We start from the raw sequence: 20,304 nt of genomic DNA, 5'->3' as shown, positions 1-20,304 counted from the left end.
TGAAACTGCTTTGTACTGTCATACTTACAGGATCAAAGCCCGAAGGCTATTGAGATCTTGACCTGGGAGAAACATTCAGAGAAACATTTCCTCCAATATCAGAAGGTCAAACTGCAATCAGCTTTGCAGACCGCTTTTTATTTTTTCAAACAAAGCAAAAGTATGTACATACACTTTCAAGACATGAACAAAACCCATAGTGTGACTCATTCGCTTCTCTGTAATAAGCCACAAAGGAAAGCTTTTTAAAAGTTTTTGTTCCCCATGCTGACAAAATAAAAATTCCTGTGACAGTGTGAGAGAAAAAGAAATATGTTTGATCCCAAGGCCTTATCATCGCTTTCCAGACATGACTGAAAAGGGGTTAGATAAGATGTGAAATTCTCCACCTCTTTCTTTCTTCAGTCACCCTATAGCCTTCTTTTCATGTTCAAATGACAAAACAGAACAGAATCACTGAGAATGTTAAAACAACACGGTTAAGGTCTGCCAAATGGAGTCAAAGTTCAAAGAGCTAATCGCAGCCCATCCAACGATGAGCAATGAGCCTCAATTGGCGCCAGCTTGCTGAAGCTGGGGTCATTGGTTAAGGCCTCAGGTAGAGGCCACAGAAGCAGCCCATGCCAGCAAGAAGGATCGCCCCTGCCTTGAAAGAAAAAAACAGAAGTGTGTGTTAATTTATGTGATTGCTACTGGTTTGTTCCTTGTCAAAGTCATTCAGTTCTCAATATAAACTCTGCTCAAGCTTTGGTGCTTTATTCAATTCAACTAACATACTTTTGTCATCAGCAAAAGTACAGCATGATAAGCATCATACTTCTATTATATAAAGCGCTATAATTACTTTTCCTGATGGTAATTAATAATTTGTAGTAGATCACTTTTTTAAGTAACTTACCCAACACAACAGAGCAGCACAACCCAAATGATCGAATTGGTGCAAAACATTTTATGGACGACAGTTTCGTGAACCTAGCAGAGTACAAGGCTGGCTGTGCAAAGGCTATTTCTAAAAAAGAAATGTGTTCAATTTTGACTTTGCTCTGACAATCTGGCACTTCTCCATCAGCTACTGTATTATGTTTTGTTAATATTTAAAAAGTATTTGCTATTGATTTCAATTATGCGTTGTTTTAAGCAGTGTAGAGAATCACGTGTGTGTGTGTGTGTGAGAGAAACATGGACACAGCGGAGTTTGAGAGGCGGGGATAGAGGGACTTAAATAATGTTTCGTATTGTTTTTATAATAATGTTTTTTTGAACATTCAAGCATGTCAACATATCATATGACCCTATTAAACATGAAATGAATATCGTTTAAACAGCGAAGATACATGCAGACATGGTAACAAATCAAATGGGGAGCCAGATATCAGGCTTGATACCAGCGATGTTCAATCAGTAGAAACTTATGAATCAGTCATAATCATATGATTTATTTTATAACAATGAGCAGCTGACTGCACATTATCCTTCTTTTGTAAAAGGCTACTTAACAAATAAAGTAATACAAATTGATATATTGATCTACGCATTATCTACTATTTAATAATGTGAAACAAAAGACCACAGAGGATAGAATACAGCCAAAGCTCTGCTATTAGGAAATTGGCTGCCTGGGACAACTGCCACTTTGTACAATTTAAAATAATTAAGACGATATTACGGTCACAGAATACTGCAACTGACCATCTACAATAAAATATCCAGAACAACCATATATTTGAAAGGTATAGACATAAAAGCTATAACGTAAAAAAATTTATTCAGATAAATTTTGGACACTTTGTGACAGTGAGGTCATTGAAATCAGCTTATATTTAATGATTTCACTTACTACTGTAGTTATCATTACGCCAATGTCAGTTTAGCACTAAACATGTTCATGTTGAAGTAAAAACGATGATAAAAAGGTGATTACCAGAGCAGGTTTTCTACAGCGAGCAGCTCCTAATAATGCCAGGCTGTGGTAGATGTGGTACTTGTTTGCTGTATCATACAACTGAAGAAACAAAAAGAACAGGAAAAACATGGGCCAATATTTTGGGATAAAAATAATAAAAATGCCCCAATACTACTAAAGCTTATTTCCACCAAAAAAAAAAAAAAAAGCTTTGCTAAATCATTATTACATAAAAGGTTGACTTTCTGAGATAACAAGTCATAATTATGATAGAAATTAAGTCATAATCATGAAATACAAGATAACACTTTAAAATAAGGTGTCGTTTATTAACATTTGTTAATGTATTAACTAACACAAACATGAACAATGCATTTATTACAGTATTTACAGTATTACAGTATCTTTGTTAACGTTAGTTAATAAAAAATACAATTATTCAGTGTTAGTTCATGTTTGCTTTAAATTGTGATTTCAATAATGCATTAGCAAAAGCTGAAATTAGTCTTAACTAAGATTAATAAATGCTGTAGAAATATTGTTCATTCTTAGTTCACATTAACTAATGTTGTTAACTAAAGTTTACTAATTAACCTTATTGTAAAGTGTTACCAAATGCAAAGTCTAAATTGTTACATAAACATCAAAATAATAAGTCATAACGGAGATAAAGGCTATATGTAGTCATCTAAAAATGCGTTGCCACAATTATGACAGGCATTCTTTTAAAAGTTAATGTCAATATTATTATTTATAAAAGAGTATTTTTTTTCTAATTCGACTAAAACTGACTTCCACCACAAGGTCCTGCGTACAAAGCAAAGCAGTTTTCATTTACTATTTTAGGTAAGATGAAAAGAGTGACAAAGCAGCAAAGCATGATAGCCAAGTATCCTCACCTCTCTCTGGTACTCACTCGCTTCACTGTGCCTGAATCCTGCCCAGGAGAGAAAATAAGAGTTGCAGAAAAGCCATACAAAACTTTCAGAAAACGCTCAGTCCCGTGAGTTCGGTCACGTTCGATCTGTCAAGTGCCCAGTGGTGTAATAATCTTAACGTCTTGACGCAGCAATTGCCTGACGAGACCCAAATAAAACACAATCGATCAGAAAGGATACCTACCGTGAGCTCCATATGCACCTGCTGCGACAGCAAGAGCCCCAGAAATCCCTGCTACCCTCTGGACCAGCAAAGCGGCGTTCATGACTCCTGAAGTAACCAGAGTACAGCCGTAAGTACATGCAGGAAACTGACGTCATTACGGATCTAACAGGAAGAGTGACACAATCTACTTGTAATTACGAGCGCTGAGCCAAGATGGCGTCCAAGGGCGCAGTTTCACATCACGTGAGCGTTCAGATAAATCATTTCAGTGAAGCGAAAATGTTACTAGTTAAGAGCAACCAAATTACACAATATAGTAATTGAAACTAATAAAATAGACCTATAATGAGTTATTTGTTTAAAATAGTACACTTTGCGCGAAGGTGATTTTTCGTTCAAGGTCATAAAAACACTTAGGCCTTAACAGTATTTTTATATGTATAATTTTCCCTCTTGCAGCCCTATCTTTTGAAACCCCGACATGCGACTGCCGTGACCCTCATTCGCTATTTCATCAAACAAGCTCTCTACCTTGGCCACCGAAAGCCGCAGCACGCATAATGTAGTGCGTATGAATTATTAATAATCCGCCATTTCACTAAAAAAAGTTATTAAGTCTAATTCTCGTGGTTCATAGATTCGTGCATATCTCATAAGTTTTAGACAAAACGCAGACTTATTAATGCACATTCTAAACTCAGAAAAATTATATGAAACCAATAAAATTTTCTTATGAATATTTGCTGTATTTTTAGAGTATGTACGCATTTAATTTCTATATTCAACTGTTGGGGGAATAAAGCCATTTTGGAGCTTGTTTACTATTTCTTTCAGTATACTAAAGCAGGCATGGGCTTTTTCAGCGTCCAGTGAGGGCGCTGTTTTACTTTGACTGTTGCTAAGACTAAGCTGTCTGAAACGTCTGTGGGTGTACAAAATAAGCCCTTAATATCTAGAAAATTACATTTTTAGAAATCCTGTCCTTGAGTAAACACAAGGTTTTGGTCCAAATTTGCGATGCACACAAAATAATTAACCTGTTAAAATAACCTGCAAAACAAATCAAAAGTTTTTGGCCCTACATTTGCATCAGCGCAACAGTGCTGATGTAATGTAGGATGTAAACATTCTCCAGTCAATGAAAACATTTCCATGCCTTCTGTACTTTCCATAACTCTGTTTATACAAGTGTACACAGGAGTTTTGAGCAAAGGTTAGATTTAGGTTTGTAAATATGTCTATTAGGCCTATAATAGCCTACAGTAGCCTAAATGCCATTTTTCTTTCCTCTGACCTTTGTGTTTACACTCGCTTTCCATGTGGTGGCATTCATATTTTACTGTCCAAGTGGTGAGATATGGTCCTCAAAATGTAGTAAAAGCCTGACCCATTTGTAGATGAACCTTTTGACAGTAGTAGTGTGTAAAATAATGTTTGTGTGCTTGTTTCATGCGTTATCTGTCTGCTAGTTTGCATACTCTTGTTTAGCAAATTCTGTAATGTCAAGTACAGTTCTCTTAATAGCCTGCATAATGTTCTTTGTGCGTGTGGGAGCGTGGAAGTCAGGCGGATACAGAGAGCTGTACAGTATGTGTTTCTGAGTACATAAAGAGACTACACCTGACAGTCTGTTCCAGCGAAATGGCTTTGTTTTCTCTCACTAGCGCTATTTAGCCACTAACAGAAGACAAAATGACAAGCAGAACAGCACAACCACGAAACATTAAACCACACGCACTTGATGCACTGGGGCTGTCTCTGTCAGGGCTTTCTAAACCAAACACTAGTTTACATAAAAGCGGTTCCTCTGCTGCCTGCCCACAAATTTGCCAAGTTTCATCAGAATCCTTATCTGTCAAGGTCATTTCTGTTTGTTAAAAACTTATTCGGATGCTCACAAAAAAAGACCAATGCAATCAAACCATCCGAATCCAAATGAATGATCTAACCACAAGATGTCCATTTGCTTGTCATGCAGTTCTGTGAATAATCTCTCTTCTAATCAAAAGGCAAGATGCTTTAATAACATCTGTGTTAACATCTGTCATAAGTAGCACGGCTGTATTTGTTTGGGTCAAAAGTATAAACTATTATAGTTATATTATATAAAATTATTATACTTTCAAGCCAAAAGTCATTAGGATATTATGTGAAGATTATGTTCAATTAAGATATTTAGTACATTTTAAATATCTTAAAATGGATGACTTTAAAGGTGATTTTCTCAATATTTTGAGTTGTTTCAGTTGTACATCAGCCAATATTGTCCTACATCATAAAAAAACACATAAACTGAAAGTCTGTTTATTGAGATTATGTATAAATCTCAATTTCAGAAAATGTACCCTTATGACTGTGGTTCCTGGCCACATTTGTCATCTTATTCTAAACCTTGTGGAATACAAAAGAAGACGTTTTTTTCATGCTGTGAAAGTAAACATATTTTACAGCATTCTATTCTATTCTATTCTATTCTATTCTATTCTATTCTATTCTATTCTATTCTATTCTATTCTATTCTATGTTATTCTTCTGCTTTGATTGTTCGACCACACTCATGCATTCCATTTTAACAAGTGGTTATTGTATTGTGCAACATGTTCAATGTATATTCATCCTTTGAAAGACATCCTCAGCATTGTGAATTCCACGATGCATGCATAAATCTTCATCCTTCAACACAGACAGCTTTCTCAAATACAGAGCTTCAATAATAGATCAAAAATGAGGTTCTCTTGCTCACTCTCTCTTTGTGTGCAAGTGCGGCAGGTGTGTGGATGCAGCCCCCTGTATGCCGTTAAATTATAAAGAGCCCTCGCAGAGTTCAGGAGACAACCCTGACCTCCAGTAACAGCAGGTTTGAGAGAGAGAACCACATGAGTTCTGCAGCAGAAACAACATGGTGCCAATAGCTGATTCCGAATCAGTGGATTGTTTTAGCACATGGTGTGTGATTGGCATAGCTTTGGTCTGAGAACAGCTTTCTTGGTTTACTGTTATGTGGAAATTGAGGGCTTGAAGATACACTGTAAGTTTCTCTAACTCTTACTTTTGCCAAGTCAGAGAGTGTCAGAGCAAGAGAAGATACCGGTTATCAGCAGGGATCAGGTTGTTGATAGATACTTGGCTGTCTTTCTGACTCAGGGCTTTGAGCTTAATACCACACAAACGTCTGTCTCTTGAAACCTTAGCGGTGGGAAACGAAAGCTGATTAATCCGTAGTAGCCTCTTTGGTTATAGTAGTTTAATGTCCTCAGCGCTAACATTTGCACCTCAAAGGGTCACACCAGAATGACTTTTTTGGTTATAGTTTATCCTTGTGTTTTTTCAAAACTGTAAAAGTCCAAAATGTTTTTTCCTCATTTTTTTCTATCAAAATGCTTGCTTCAGATGCAAGAAAACTGAGAAAATCGAACCTGGTCTGATTGGCGAGAATTTCAAATCAGTGTGCAATGACCTCAAGAAAGATATTTAGAAAAATATTTAATGTTGTACATACAACAAAAATAGCTCTTAAAAGGTCTTAAATTTCGTTTTTTACGTAAAAATAATGGGGTTCAAAACAGCAACAAATTATAAATATAGTTAGCTCTGTGGAGATTTGCCATTATTTCTCTATGGTAAATCAATTTGGGAGACAGTAAATGCATAAATGTAATTGCGCAAAATTTCTTCTTTTGTGCTTCACTTTTGTGTGACAGTTTTCATTTTGGGTGAAGTAAGATCAATTCGCTCATGCTGTCAATTTACCAAAATCCCAGGAGACCAATCCATTGTCATTCCCATTCGTTTTAATGACAATTGCTTAGATGGTACAGGATTTGAAATCTGTGTTTCCCATGAGCATAGATGGTAGAAGTTTTTGAGCCAATCCATCCCAGTTTTTAAATGTCATGTGATTTTTCAATCTGGAGCTGCATTGATTTCATGATGCTGCAACTGTTTTGAACGGTATCAGCATAAATCCATATAATTGTGTGATGGCTTTGCAATGATAATGGATAAATACAAACTATTCTGTTGTGTGTCATCTGATTGTAATGTGTGTATATACTGGGCGCAAAATAAAAACATTGCATCAAACATTAAACATTACATTAAATCAGGATCAGTGTTCATGCTGACATTGTAAAACGTACATCTTTGCAAAAACAATGTGCTACTTTTCTTGGATGTGTGAAGACATAAATTGTTTACCAGCAGGGAATAATTGGGCTATGTGCACCAGCCGAACCTTGACCGCTTGATTACTACAGAAAATCATTTTGACTTGTCCTTCATCCTGTAGAAACAAAGGAAAATCATGTTTACAGTAATGTAATTATGGAAGCCTTATAAACTTGATATCTTATTACGGATGAGAGCAACCTTAACCTTTGCTCCGAGGCTTTGTACAAAGATGGGTTATGAAGATTTAGACGGTTTATGGAAATTTGTTTTAAAAATTTAAATCTTCAGAGCCTTCCCTGTAAAATTTGGCCTTCACAAGCATTTAAATTATGCTGGAGATTAAGGCACGCGCACTGAGTGCATTGGAGATTCCGGTAATGCACTCTGATCTAAGTACTGAAATGCACCGTTTGCACAAAGTGCCTATATGCTAGCAGTAGTCAAAGTGTGAAATAGGAAGATGTTAGAGACAGCAAGAAAAGATAGGGACAGTGATCAGAACAGTAATTAGCAAAGCTCATTAGTCTCATCTCCATCCTGCTTCAAAGGCAACTCATGCAAATTGACAGGATTTAACCACCAGCTCCATTTTGAAAAGTTCAGTGGTGAAGAGACCTGTGGCGCTTACCTGCTTAGAATGCCGTAGGAATGTTTGTAATTAAACATTTTGCTCAATCTTCTTTGAGCTGATTGAGCTGATTTTTTTTATGTTATTGAAAAGAATTCTCTTATACTTACTATGCATTATTGTTGCCATGATGAGAAAGCTGAATTTTCAGTAACAATTACTAAGTGATACACAAAAATGCATACTCCAACCCAAAATGAAAATGTTGTCATTAATCGACTACTCCCAATATCGTTCCAAACCAGTAAAAGCTTTGTTTGTTTCCGGAACACAATTTAAGCTATTTAAGATGAATACCGTAAATTACACTGTCAAGGGTCCACAAAAAAACATTGTCAGAATAGTCTATCTGCCATCCATGGTTCAATCTGAATGTTATGAAACGACTTTATAATGGCTTTATTTAATATTTTGTGTCCTTTGTGTCTCTCTGCAATCACTGTAGTTCCATTTTGGAGAATATCCACTGAACGCACTACATACGCTATTCTGTGTCAGCCCGGCCTCAAGGATGCTCTGTTTTCGCTGACAGAAGAGTATACGTAGTTTGCATCCTGTGGATATTCTCCAAAATGGTGCTACAGTGAGGCAGCGAGACGCAGAGAAGAAAGAGAAGAAGAAGCGAAGACATTTTTATTTTAGGATGTTGTATCCCTTTAAAAAATCAAATATGCTACTTCTGTGCTTAAGCAACATCACAAATGATCAGGGTTTTAAAAAATTTGCCCTGCTTAACAATTTCATGCAAACCATGCTACTTTTTTCAGATAGTTTGATGAATAGCAAGTTCAAAAGAAAAGCATTTATTTGAAATCTAGAAAGCTTTTTTAAGTCTAAAAATATATGTCTTTTGGTCGAATGACACCACTCTTTGTGAATAAGCGTGAAAAAAAATATATATATAGACACACTTCAAGGGCGCCTTTTTATTAGGTTGGTGATACAGCAGTCAGCCAGCTGTTGTCTCTGTAGTGACAAATTCATATTGCTATGCAAACCTTCTTGTGCATCTAAGGATATCTGGAAGGTTTCAGGTGACTTTCTCCTCGCACTGAGTGACACATCTCAGGGCTGGACTCAGAAAACTGACCGATTCATCTTATTTTTAAGAGGCTGTTTGCAGGAGGCCGTCATTTACATCATCTGACCAGCCTCCGCTGCGTGCTGCACACAGAAATAATGACGCCCCTGTTGAGTTCTCACCATCTCGAAGATAAATTCCAGCAGAATCTGAATTGATTTTTCTGAGATGATTGATGGGCTACGAGGGTCTTAAGAGAACCTCTTCAAGTTCAGACGCAGCCTCTTAAGTAAGACGTTATCATCGCTTTAGAAAAAATAATAAAATGAGAGGCGCCTCTCAATCCCTTTCATCCAAGTAGTGACTCCCATTAACAAGGTTAATTAAAGGAGAAGAAAGAGGCTGTATTGTTTCCTGGGGCAGTGGGCAGATTTTGGTCATGAGGATGTATGTTGTTCATGAAATGTCTACATTCACACAAATGCACATCCATACATGCATATATATATTAATCCATACATGCATATATATGTATATGAATGTAGGCATTTGTGGACAACATACATCCTGCTATACAGTATCAAAACACACAAACACCCAAAGAGGCAGTCATGGATTTGGAGACAGACTTTAGCAGCACTGCTGGGCAACAATCAACACCTTGTTTATTCTGATAAAAAGACGAAAAAAGGGAGAAGAACAAGTTCCGCTGATTTTCACTGAGCCCCCTTCAGGGCAGATTCCCACTGCTGTTCATCCCTGCCTTGTTAAGCTGGAACCATGAGTACACCACAAAACTCAAACAGAACTTCTGCTTCAGTAAAACATCCATCTGGATACATTCACATCCTCAAAAATGATATTTGAGAGCATATTTTGCACCTTCAGCATCACTGATGCTTGTTTTGTTGCACTGGATCCCGCTGCTAGACTCTATCTGCTTTATTTATTCTGTTCACATGAGTTGCATTCTTCACCCTGGAGGTGTGCAGTACAGAACGTTGTATTGCATATCATATATTTTATTTTTGTGCGTTCTGAATTTATATTGTATATTTTATGTGTGGTTAAGCCATCCTTTGGTAAGGCACCTTTGGCCCTTTGGAGCAAACCCTGTAGTCATATTTTTCTTGTAAGTACAATTTGGCTAATAATCTAGAATCATGATTCTGATAATCCAGTTTTACAGGAAAATGTAACAATTTTACAAGGTGGCAATTTTGTATGAATTCCTAAAATATGAATTGTGCAAAAACCACCAGTTCACCAAGGTGTAAAAAACTGACATGAAATTGTGTTGGATTTGGATACATTTATTACTAGCTGCTTAGTAGCATGCATATTACCACCATATTATCTGTGTATTAGTACTTATAAAGCACATATATAATACCTTACCCTGCATTGTTTTATTCTAGATTCCTTAATCCAATCCCAGACCTAAAGTGATCAGCTACCCATTACCTATTAATAAGCATCAGTTTCTTTGTAATTTGTGGAATGTATTGAAAAGTTAAAATAGCTCAGAGCAATTTTATAGATTTTGAGAGTGTCAAACATTTATACACACACACATATGTGTGTGTGTGTGTGTGTGTATATACATAAAATCATAATTCTAATTTATTAATCAAATGATTAACTAAATAAAGTTGGAAGTATGTCATCTGATCATGTTTGATAAATAAAAGCTGTCATGGTCAATAGAAAATATTAATCTCTTATAAAGAAGTCCCATTGCCTTTATAAATACTAATAATGTTAATTGCACCAGACAGATATAGTGCTGACTTTTATTAATGAGAGTCTTTATTAATTAATCTATAATGAGCGTAATTTACATAGAAAGAATATGAGCTAAAAGAATGACGATGCTTGCCGTGAGTGCTATACCAGCACAGATAACACCATTTATACTGAAAGATTGTGGTTATTAAAAAAGACTTTTACTGTAGCATGATTTACCCGTTGGTTTGAGAAGGCTATAGTGTACAGTTCTGGCTTAAGTTTGGGTAGTGGAGAGTTGTATTTACTGCTTATAGTGACTCAATACACGTTTCAACGAGTTTAACGTTTCTATCTTTAAATAACATTACATATTGCAATGTGTGATAACATTATCCTGTCATGCAACATGCAGGTTTTCCTATTTGGTATTCACAGCAGACTACATTCAGAGATAACCGTAATATCTGCAGATAGATAAATAGCCTATCTGAAACTGCTGGGCAAAGTCAGAGGGATTGAGGCTCCGTCTAAAGAAATATTGACATCTTAGAGGACACAGCGATAAGCGTGATGGTAAAGACTTCTCCAAGTGCTTATGGCAGATTATTGTTTATTGCGCCCAATGATATCTCAGTTTGAACTAATCTTACCTCATCTGTCTTTAGTTTGTCCTGTATATTTTTATCTCCCTTTCTCTTAGATCATCCTCATTTCCTTTCATCCATTTATGCACGGATCCCTCTGCTTTTTTGTCTATTTAAATGAACGCAGCGTTGAAATCATCAGAGTTTGTCGTGATCCATTTTAGGCCATTGCTTCATTATTTAGCCTACTCTAAATTCTCATTTGCCTCTTTACTATTCCGCGAATGCTTCTGACTTACAAATGCACTGGATGAAATAACTAACTATATAAACAAATAAATAAATGATTATGGTTAATTATGGGAATCAGCACTATGTAAAGAGCAGGATGAGCTGACTTAATAACCTGTGAAATTGTGCTCTATTTAAAGGAGTGGCGCTAACAAACAAGCGCATACACCCAAAGCCAGAAATGCTAAAACAATGTACAGCATCCGTTTACTCCGTCATAAATTGGAACGAAAGCAGGAGACGAGACCAGTCATAATGATTAGCATCAGTCAGTATGTTAGAACATCACGGTGGCCTACATTCAAACTGCTGGTGCGTTCAAACTCTTGCTTCCTGTTTCTTCAGAGGACTGGTATGGATAGAATTCCCTTCATGGAAATATCAAACAACCACATCCCCTCCTGCCTTGATTTTTTTTTCTTTAACAAGATATGTATGATGAATAATTCATAAACCCAGGGATTCTTCCCCAGAAGGGGAGAGTACGCATGAGAGTGTGAACATGCGCTAACATAGGTGCTTGTACACACACATAGACGCGCAATATTCACACCCACATGTACAAACACACACGCGGGTTTTCGTTCATGCAGAAGGTGAATGTACAGTACATGGGAATGCGCACTGTACAACACCCTGCAAACAATCGGATTTCATCTTTAGTAGTATATTTTTGTTGTGGTTTTTAGGAAACATGTTACCATCTGCAAAACAAGACAAAATATATCGCACATCTGAAACTTCATATCTCATAATTCTACATTTATATCAAAATCACTATGTACCAGGATACATTTAAAAAGAAACTCTGACAGTGTTCATCTGAAAGAAGAAAGCCATATACACCTAGAATGGCTTGGAGGTTAGTAAATTATAGGTAATTAAAAATTTTGGGTGACCTATTTCTATTTCTTACAACTATTCTCTCGATGTTTGACATAAGCCACATTTGTAACGTAAGCTCAGAAGAGAATAGATGAATGAGGATAAAGCAATCCTAAATGCCCGTAAAGAATTAAAAGTCACAGAGGATTTCACTATAAGAACGAATGTAGCTTACGACATACGTCCATTCAGAGGTCAGGCAAGAAACCAGAACTCACGCTCATACAGCTGTTGTTGGAACTCACTGATTTGTTATCATTTTTAAAAAAATAACATTTTTTGTTACAAAAACCCATCAATCTGATTCCAAAGATATGTGTTAACCCCCCATAGGTATTGGCCGAATTATAATTTTTTTTTTCATTTAAAACTGTTGATTCAATATGAAATTAAACAAGTGCCCGCGTCCCAATGTGCATACTAGCCATCTTAAATTCTATGTGATATCAGTATTGAGAAAATCATACAAAATACCTTCTGTCTTTTTAAAGAACTTCAAAACCATTTTGCACGAAAAATGATCTGATGTTCTGATTGGCCAATCGCTGCTGTTTAATTTGTGAATTAGCATAACTAGACAATTTTAAAATTTCATGCGCATGATAAGTTTTACGTTATGCACACAATTTATAATCCAAAGGGAATGGTAAGGGGGGATGGTGGTTTTACAGAGGGCATGCTTTTTGTCATTTTTTTTGACCAGGGGGATGCCATCACCCGTATCCCACCTTAATTCGAGCCCTGCCCATTAGCATTTAGGTTAGTTTTATGACAAGCTGCCATGTTTTTGTAACAGAATGTTGCCTGGTATGCTATTTACTTTTTTCCTTTTTAATCTTACAATTACCTGCTGTATTTATTTTTACTTGAGGTGGAATAGCTTCCATAGTTAAGACACTTATAGTAAGAGTCTCATTTTCTTAAAACGGTTTATTCAGAACCCCCACAAGAACCCATAAAGAAACCAAAGTATTGCTCATACTGTATGTACAATGCATACACAAGTCACTACTGCTGTATACCCTGCTGTTTCGCATAAATGCATATTTGGTATGAAAAATGACCATGAAAAAGGATTCCGTTCTATTTGTTTTTCTCTCTTCTCTCTTCTGTGGCTCTCTACACTTCTTCATTTCCTCTGTATCCCCTTCTCTTCTCATTCCCATTCCATCCCCTACGTTTTCCCTGTGAGTGTATATTGAGGGCAGGTGGATATATCTGGTATCCATTTCTCCTCAACTAACTCAGTCTATTTTCCTCATGCCAGATCTCATATGGGCTTCAATTATGAACAGATGCCAGGAAAGTGTGAGACACATGCACACATGCGCTGTAGAAGCGTGTCCCACCTCGTCCTGTTAGAGCTGCTATATTAATCTGTTTCTTGTCATGCAAGCTGAGAAAGAGGAACAAAGAGACAATGGCAGGAGAGAGAGGGGTACAGTGGGATGCCAGTTTTCTTGCCTGTGGTGACTGCCCTGTGACCCTGCCAGGTGGTACTGACTCATGGACACCTGATGGCTGCTTGTTTGAAGCTAGTGGAACTGGCCTCAGACTGGCAGAACTCAGACAAGTAGTAACTAAGATTTAAGAAGGACAGAGAGGAGACATGTGGTCACGCGGCTAGAGATTGAAGACCACAGTGTTGCCAAGAACAATGTGTTCCTGGACATTTTGTCTGTCCAGAAATCTTAGCAGCGAAACTAACCCAGTGTTGCCCATCAACAAGCACTCAAAATCACAAGAAAATGATACTGTAGGTCCTAAACTCATTCCAGTTGATACAAAATCAAGGATACTGGTCAAGGAACATGTCCTATACTCGGCAGAATCACATCAAGATCCCACAGTAAAGTGTCTCCACTCTAGTTTTGTCAATCCAACTGGCCTCAAATGTAATGAAAGTTGTGTATTTCCAGCAATAAAAAATTGAGTGCTAATTCATCCAGGCTCTTGAAGAGAAACCCATCCAACTGCCTTGAAGGCTACTGCAAACTTTATTGTAAGTTTTTATCTCTGCTTAAACCGATACCGCTTTTACCATTTTGCAATCTAGAGTCATGAATAAAGGCACATTTGCACTAAGGGCAATAACTATAACGATAACAATATATATGGTTCTAATTTTATGGGAATAGTGTAGCCCACATGGAATCACTTTCAGAACAATGTTTTTCCAGCTGATTAATGTTCAAAAAATCAGCCAGTCAGAATCCATTCTGATATAAGAGCAAACATTTAAAGTGGGAGCTATGCCATAACCGCACACATGCTTATAATAAACAGAGCATTAACAAGGCTTAGTGTGGATGCTATAGTTAGCTGAAATAGCTGTGTGCCAATTCAGGGCTGCATCCTTTATGTGAAGTTCAAATGTTATTGATGTCTAACCGATTGAGAATTGCTTGTCACTTGGGAACTGTGACGGCTGCAGAGATTGAGTGGGAGTAACAATTTTACTGAACTTTTTTGATGGTGCTATTTTTGTTGACAAAACAAGGTTCAAATTGACATAGATATTTTGTAGAATGCTAACCAAACATACAGGATAAAACATACTACGAAAGTTAATGGATATGACAAACTGTTTGGTTGCCAACATTCTTCAAAATATGTTCTGTTGCATTCAACAGAAGATAGAAATTCATTCCCCCCTAAAAATATAGGTGCTTCCGGATACCATGGAAGAACATTTTGTATAAATGCTTCCATAAAGAACGTCTAACCCCTGAAAAACCTTTCTTTGACTAAATGCTTTGTGGAATCAAAATGGTTCTTCTATGGCGTTGCGGTTAAGAACCTTTTAAGCACTATTAATTTTAAGAGTGTACAGGTTTGGAACAACTTGAGACTGAGTAAGTGATGACAGAATTTGACTTTTTAGGTGAACTACTTTTAAATCAATAAATTTAAGTTTCCTTTTAAACAACATCAGAATCAGTTATGCAAACTTAACTATGGAGACAGGCACCTTTTCAAAAGGTCCGCTTTTGTACCTATTAGATTCAAATATGTACACTTTAAGTACCAATATGTACCTTTAAGGTACAAAAATTGACCTTTTAGGTACATGTAAACGTGTATAAGCAGATTTACAAAAGGAATGATGCATTCAAAGGCAAGCCTTATTTAAAATCTAGCTCAAGTAATACGAACATACCTGTAATGTAATTACTACACCCCCAATTAAATCATAGGAGCATCACGGTTTCAGACACAATTAAACATTGACAAAGGTGCTACATTTGTTTAACATTGTGGTTAATTATAGCATTTCATCACACACAGTCTTACTCTCAGTATGAGTCTTCATTAAAGTGCTCTGACAGAAGCTACCTTATTTATGTCATATTAACGCCATGCCATCTTCCTAATTTTATCAGTAGCTGGACAATTTACATTCATTAAGCACGCAATTCCATTGAGTACGTCACAAGCAGCTCCAAATGCTTCTTGACAGATGCTGCTATACTTATCAGATGCTCTGAGTTTTGACAGGTGTCACCTCACCGTTCAAAGAAACCTGTGTGAGAAGAGACCTGTCAGATTGTCTGTCTAAAACAAATTTTCCATCAGCAAGGTAATGAAAGCCTCATGAAGTTAATGTTTAAAGATAGATTACATTTTCCACTGCCACCTTTCTGTGATGCGTCATCACCAACGGGGTGTAAAGAGGAATTTAGTCCCACGTGTTGATGGGAAAGTGTGAGGCTCACACATTCGAACACATGCAGGCCTGGGTGTGTGATCTTTATATGCCTGTTCATGTTCTTTTGCCAGAGTGTTTGTGTGTGTGTGTGTGTGATAACGCAGCACCTCCTTGCATACGCTTTGACTCAATCGCATTTGTGAGGCATTCGAAGCGTGACTGCTGAACATAGACACGGGGGTGAGAGTGTTGTTCCAGGGAGCCATTGCTTGTTGAAACTGAAAGAAAGAACAACAATTCCCCCGTGTGTAGGAGAACAGACTGCTTTCACAGGATCTCACCATTTCACCGGTACATATTTTGGTTTTGGTAAATATGTCGGATGGTAGATAACGTTGAAGGTTGAAGGCGGTGATTATGTCGTTGGAAGACTGGTCCCAGACTGGTCCCGAATGGGGCTAGCATTTAATCTTCTTAAACTCTGAACTCATTTTGCAATTGATGCTTCTTGACCTCATCTCCAAGGGTCGCTGAACTGTAGCTGACCCTGTACTCTGTCCCCCAGCAGCATGATAATAACATCAGTGATTTATACTGTTGAGAATGTTGTCTGATCTGAATGGAAATGGTATTTTATTCTTTAAAAAAAGTGCAAAAAATTAAAAAATTGGGTGAATTTTACAAACAAAATAAATACATGCATACAGTAATTCACTTTTGCAGTTAAAATGTAAACATTTTCCATTTATTATTTTACATGATTTTCATTTCAGTGAAGTTAATTTATCTGTACGTAAATATGATATTTACAAAAATTACTAGAATGATATTTTTATTTCAAAATATATATATATATATATATATATATATATATATATATATATATATATATATATAATTATATATATCAAAACTTTAATTTCATGATTATACTGTTATATCTTAATACTGCTAATAATGATGCTAAAATATTTACATTTTTGTACTAATATTTTTAGGATTATATAATTGTTATTATGGTTACTATACAAAATTTCCTTTTGATAATTAAACTGTTTATTAATACTTCTACTACTATACTATTACTAATCATAAAAATATATATATATAATAATATATTACATAATTAAACTATAATTATAATAATAGTTGGCATTCTTTTTCTTCTTCTTCTTCTTCTTCTTGATTTTTTTGTGTGTTGCATTTTATTTGCATTGAAAGGAAATTATGCCAAAAATGGCAACAACAACATAAGAATCTTAATGGCACAATTTCTTTTGGTTTTGGGATAAAAGATGGCAAGGATAATTTGTATGTGAAGATTTCCTGTATGTGGTAAACAATGTATATACTTTTTGTCTTTTTGCTGTCAGTAAGTTTGGTAACTGCCTCTGCAGGTTGCAAAATGACATCTGTCAAAACACAGATGGAACATTGTGATGACTTAAAGCATCCAACCTCTGCCGAGTCTATGAATTCAGTTTAGCTTATTACATTACCATAGTGTAAGAGCAATGATGATTGTATACAAAAATGCTATTAGATTACAATGCGAGCATGAGGGTGGATGAATTGTTGAGAGAGTACAATCTGTAAGAATGCGTGCATGCTTGAAGCATCTTTGTGAAACAAAGCCCCCTCAGCCTCTGGAGGGTTGACAGCAGGAGAGGATCTTTTAAGACACTTCAAAGATTCTTCTCACTGGTCACTTACTGAGAATGAGACAGATCAAACGTAATGAGAACGAGAGAGAGAGAGCATGACAGAATATTTCTTTATAGTAGCTATGTGCAAATCCCCAGGGGTTTTCTCTCCTGTTGTAGATGACCCCCGTCGGGCAAACACTGTGTATGTGTGCGCGAAATGTGTGTGTTGCCAATATCAAAGAGGTCATGTGGCTACATCAGCTCTAGCTCTGCACATATGTTAGTCTTTCTGGTGTGGTCCATTACCTTTGATGACTGATTCTTATCCATTGAGAATTGCCATGTGTCCTCCGCTCTGAACTCTCAGTCTTTGGTTCAGTGCAGTGGACATGTGAAATAAAGGTAATATGTCTCAGGGACATCAGGCAGCGTTGTTTCTGTCTTGGACAGTATCTTGCTTGTCACGATCTTGAGTGGTGTCGTCAATCATAGTCCTCCTCCCCCTCCCCAACCTAATTGCTCCTTTCTGTTCACCCCCAAACATCCATCTTACACCGTCCTCCCTTTTTCTCATCCATTGTCTTCCATGTTTTTCTTCATCACTGATAATCTGCCAGCATAACTGTTAAAAGATACTTTGGCAAAAAGCCATATCAGTCATTATAAAAATGTGACCGAAAAAGGGAATGCAAGAGACTGATGGGTTTTTTTTTAGCTCTGTTAAAATGCCATTTCTCCAAGTTATTCTGGAACATATCAAGCTCCTGAAAAATTATTTCTCCAAATATAGTCATTTTTGGATGAAAGGGCTTTGGACGTTAATGTTCAGGTTTTGTTTTTTGTACATTCTTTTTTCATTCTTTAAAAAAAAATTGAGGCTGGAGATTAGTGAAAATTTACAATTGCAGGTAAATGGGAATGATCTTTTGAGGATCTAAAAGCAGAAATGTAGAGCTCATAACTTTGTCGGAAGACAGTATTAAAATGTGTGTTGTTTAAACTGGAAATTTTAGGGAAAAAATTGTTTAATTATTTAAATGTTTTTGTTGTTATTCCAATCAACTTTTCCACGCTAGCGCTTTAAATGCTTTAAATACCTTGTCAGTATTATACTTTTATATAAGTAATTTCAGTAAAGCCACATTATGAAACATGATTGTAATTTTAATTATGACCACAAAAATGCTATAAAAAAACAGTGAATTGGTTAATTGTAAGTGTCTTGCTATATATGATGAAAAAAGGCATTCCCAGAGTTGCCTCTTTGCCTTTGATCATTTTTAGGTCTTCATGTTACATCTTATATTGTTTACCTTATTATTTTAGTGTCATTTTACCTTACTGCTTGTAAGGAATTTTGATTCATTGTGTTTTTCTTTTTACCACCAGTGTTATTATGTTGGACATCAAGGTACAAAACAGCCGAAATTGTTATGCAAATTGTGAATTTTATTTTTTTACAGTTTTATACTGTAAAATGTACAGGTTGCTCTTTTAAAGTTGTTAACATTTGCACTGTATTTTTACACAATGATTCTTTGAACCAGAGCTGTCGGTTTAGTTTTTTTAAAGAACAACAGCACCTTTTTTCTTACAGTGCATGCTGACTCTGGCTCCCACACTGTAGATAAATAATTGTCTGTGGAACATTTGGGAAAGTGCCTCTGTTGTTTTCTAGTGTGTATGGTCTTGTAAGGTGGGATACTGTGGCAAGGCAGGCCAGTAAGTGTCTCCCTCCTGCTGTGAAAGGCAGGAGAAATGAATCCCTCTTCTGCCCAGAGCAGATGTTTTCGCTGCTTTAACAGATTTAAACACACCTGCTGCCTTCAGCTTCAGTTCAAATTAAGGTGAGAGCGGCCTGCGTGAGTTTAAGATCTCCTGAAGTTCCTCCATGTTGTCTGGAGACTAGTTAGAAGGTGATCTATTTCTGTGTATCTAACTGGATGGGTTTCAGCTGGGTCTCACTGACGCCCATGGTGACGCTCATCACATCATTCTGTAGAGCAGAATTAGAAAATAGATATTCCCATAAGAGTGCTGAGGTTTTGCTTAGTGCCGTGTCTAAATTTCCTTGTTTCATGAGTGTAGAGATAATAGCACTACGGTTTGTGCAACTTGAGCAAAATCAAAGATTATAGTTATTAGATCATTATTTATCAAACTGCTTCTTTCTCATTATAATAGACTGATGTTAAGTAATGGTGGATTGTGAAATAATTGCATGTCATGTAGTTTACAATTAGAGTCTACTGTGTTAATTTTAGTTCTGCATAAATTTAATGATTAAGTAATAATGGATTGTGTTTCCTTTCTGTTTTATGTAACCAAACATCTGACAGTCAGGTCTTTGTCAGGTGCCATTTGCGTCCCCATGAGCCATGATACCTGATATAATTATCACTGAGTTTACTGACATTACTTGACTGATGTGTTTTTTTTTCTTTTAAGAAAATGTGCTTTACTTCAATGGTTTATTCTTAATCATAATATCAGCCAGTTTGCATGTGCCCACGGATTGCTTTTATTGAAATCCTTTATAGGCATGTATAGTCTACTGTAAAAAAAGACAAACACTATTGTAAAATAAAACAAATACTATGAGAGTACTTTTACAAGAATATACTTCTCAGTCTTCCAACTTCATATTTTCACCATTAATTCAATGTTGCTTGCTGTTTCTTTGTAATTAGTTGTG

At 36.3% G+C, this 20,304-nt stretch overlaps 2 protein-coding genes across 5 annotated transcripts in view; one reads left to right on the top strand and one right to left on the bottom strand.

Annotated features, from left to right (window-relative positions):
* Positions 1-465: 465 nt before the first annotated feature.
* On the bottom strand, positions 466-3,157 carry tmem256 (transmembrane protein 256). Its single transcript, XM_043243173.1, is given in 6 exon segments — positions 466-551; positions 554-598; positions 601-646; positions 1,922-2,002; positions 2,803-2,840; positions 3,026-3,157. Coding segments are annotated over 6 exon segments (378 nt in total). The 5' UTR covers positions 3,108-3,157.
* The window catches only part of nlgn2a (neuroligin 2a), a 149,521-nt gene continuing 132,229 nt past the window's right edge, over positions 3,013-20,304 (top strand). For all 4 annotated transcript variants that reach the window (XM_043243949.1, XM_043243951.1, XM_043243950.1 and 1 more), the window contains exon 1: positions 3,013-3,134. The gene's annotated coding sequence lies outside the window, so the exon portion shown is untranslated. The remainder of the gene's footprint in view (positions 3,135-20,304) is intronic.

Source organism: Puntigrus tetrazona, chromosome 7 (assembly GCF_018831695.1).
Source record: "Puntigrus tetrazona isolate hp1 chromosome 7, ASM1883169v1, whole genome shotgun sequence".
Lineage (NCBI taxonomy): Eukaryota > Metazoa > Chordata > Actinopteri > Cypriniformes > Cyprinidae > Puntigrus > Puntigrus tetrazona.
The sequence above is the reverse complement of the archived record's forward strand: the minus strand, read 5'-3'. Positions and strand labels throughout refer to the sequence as shown.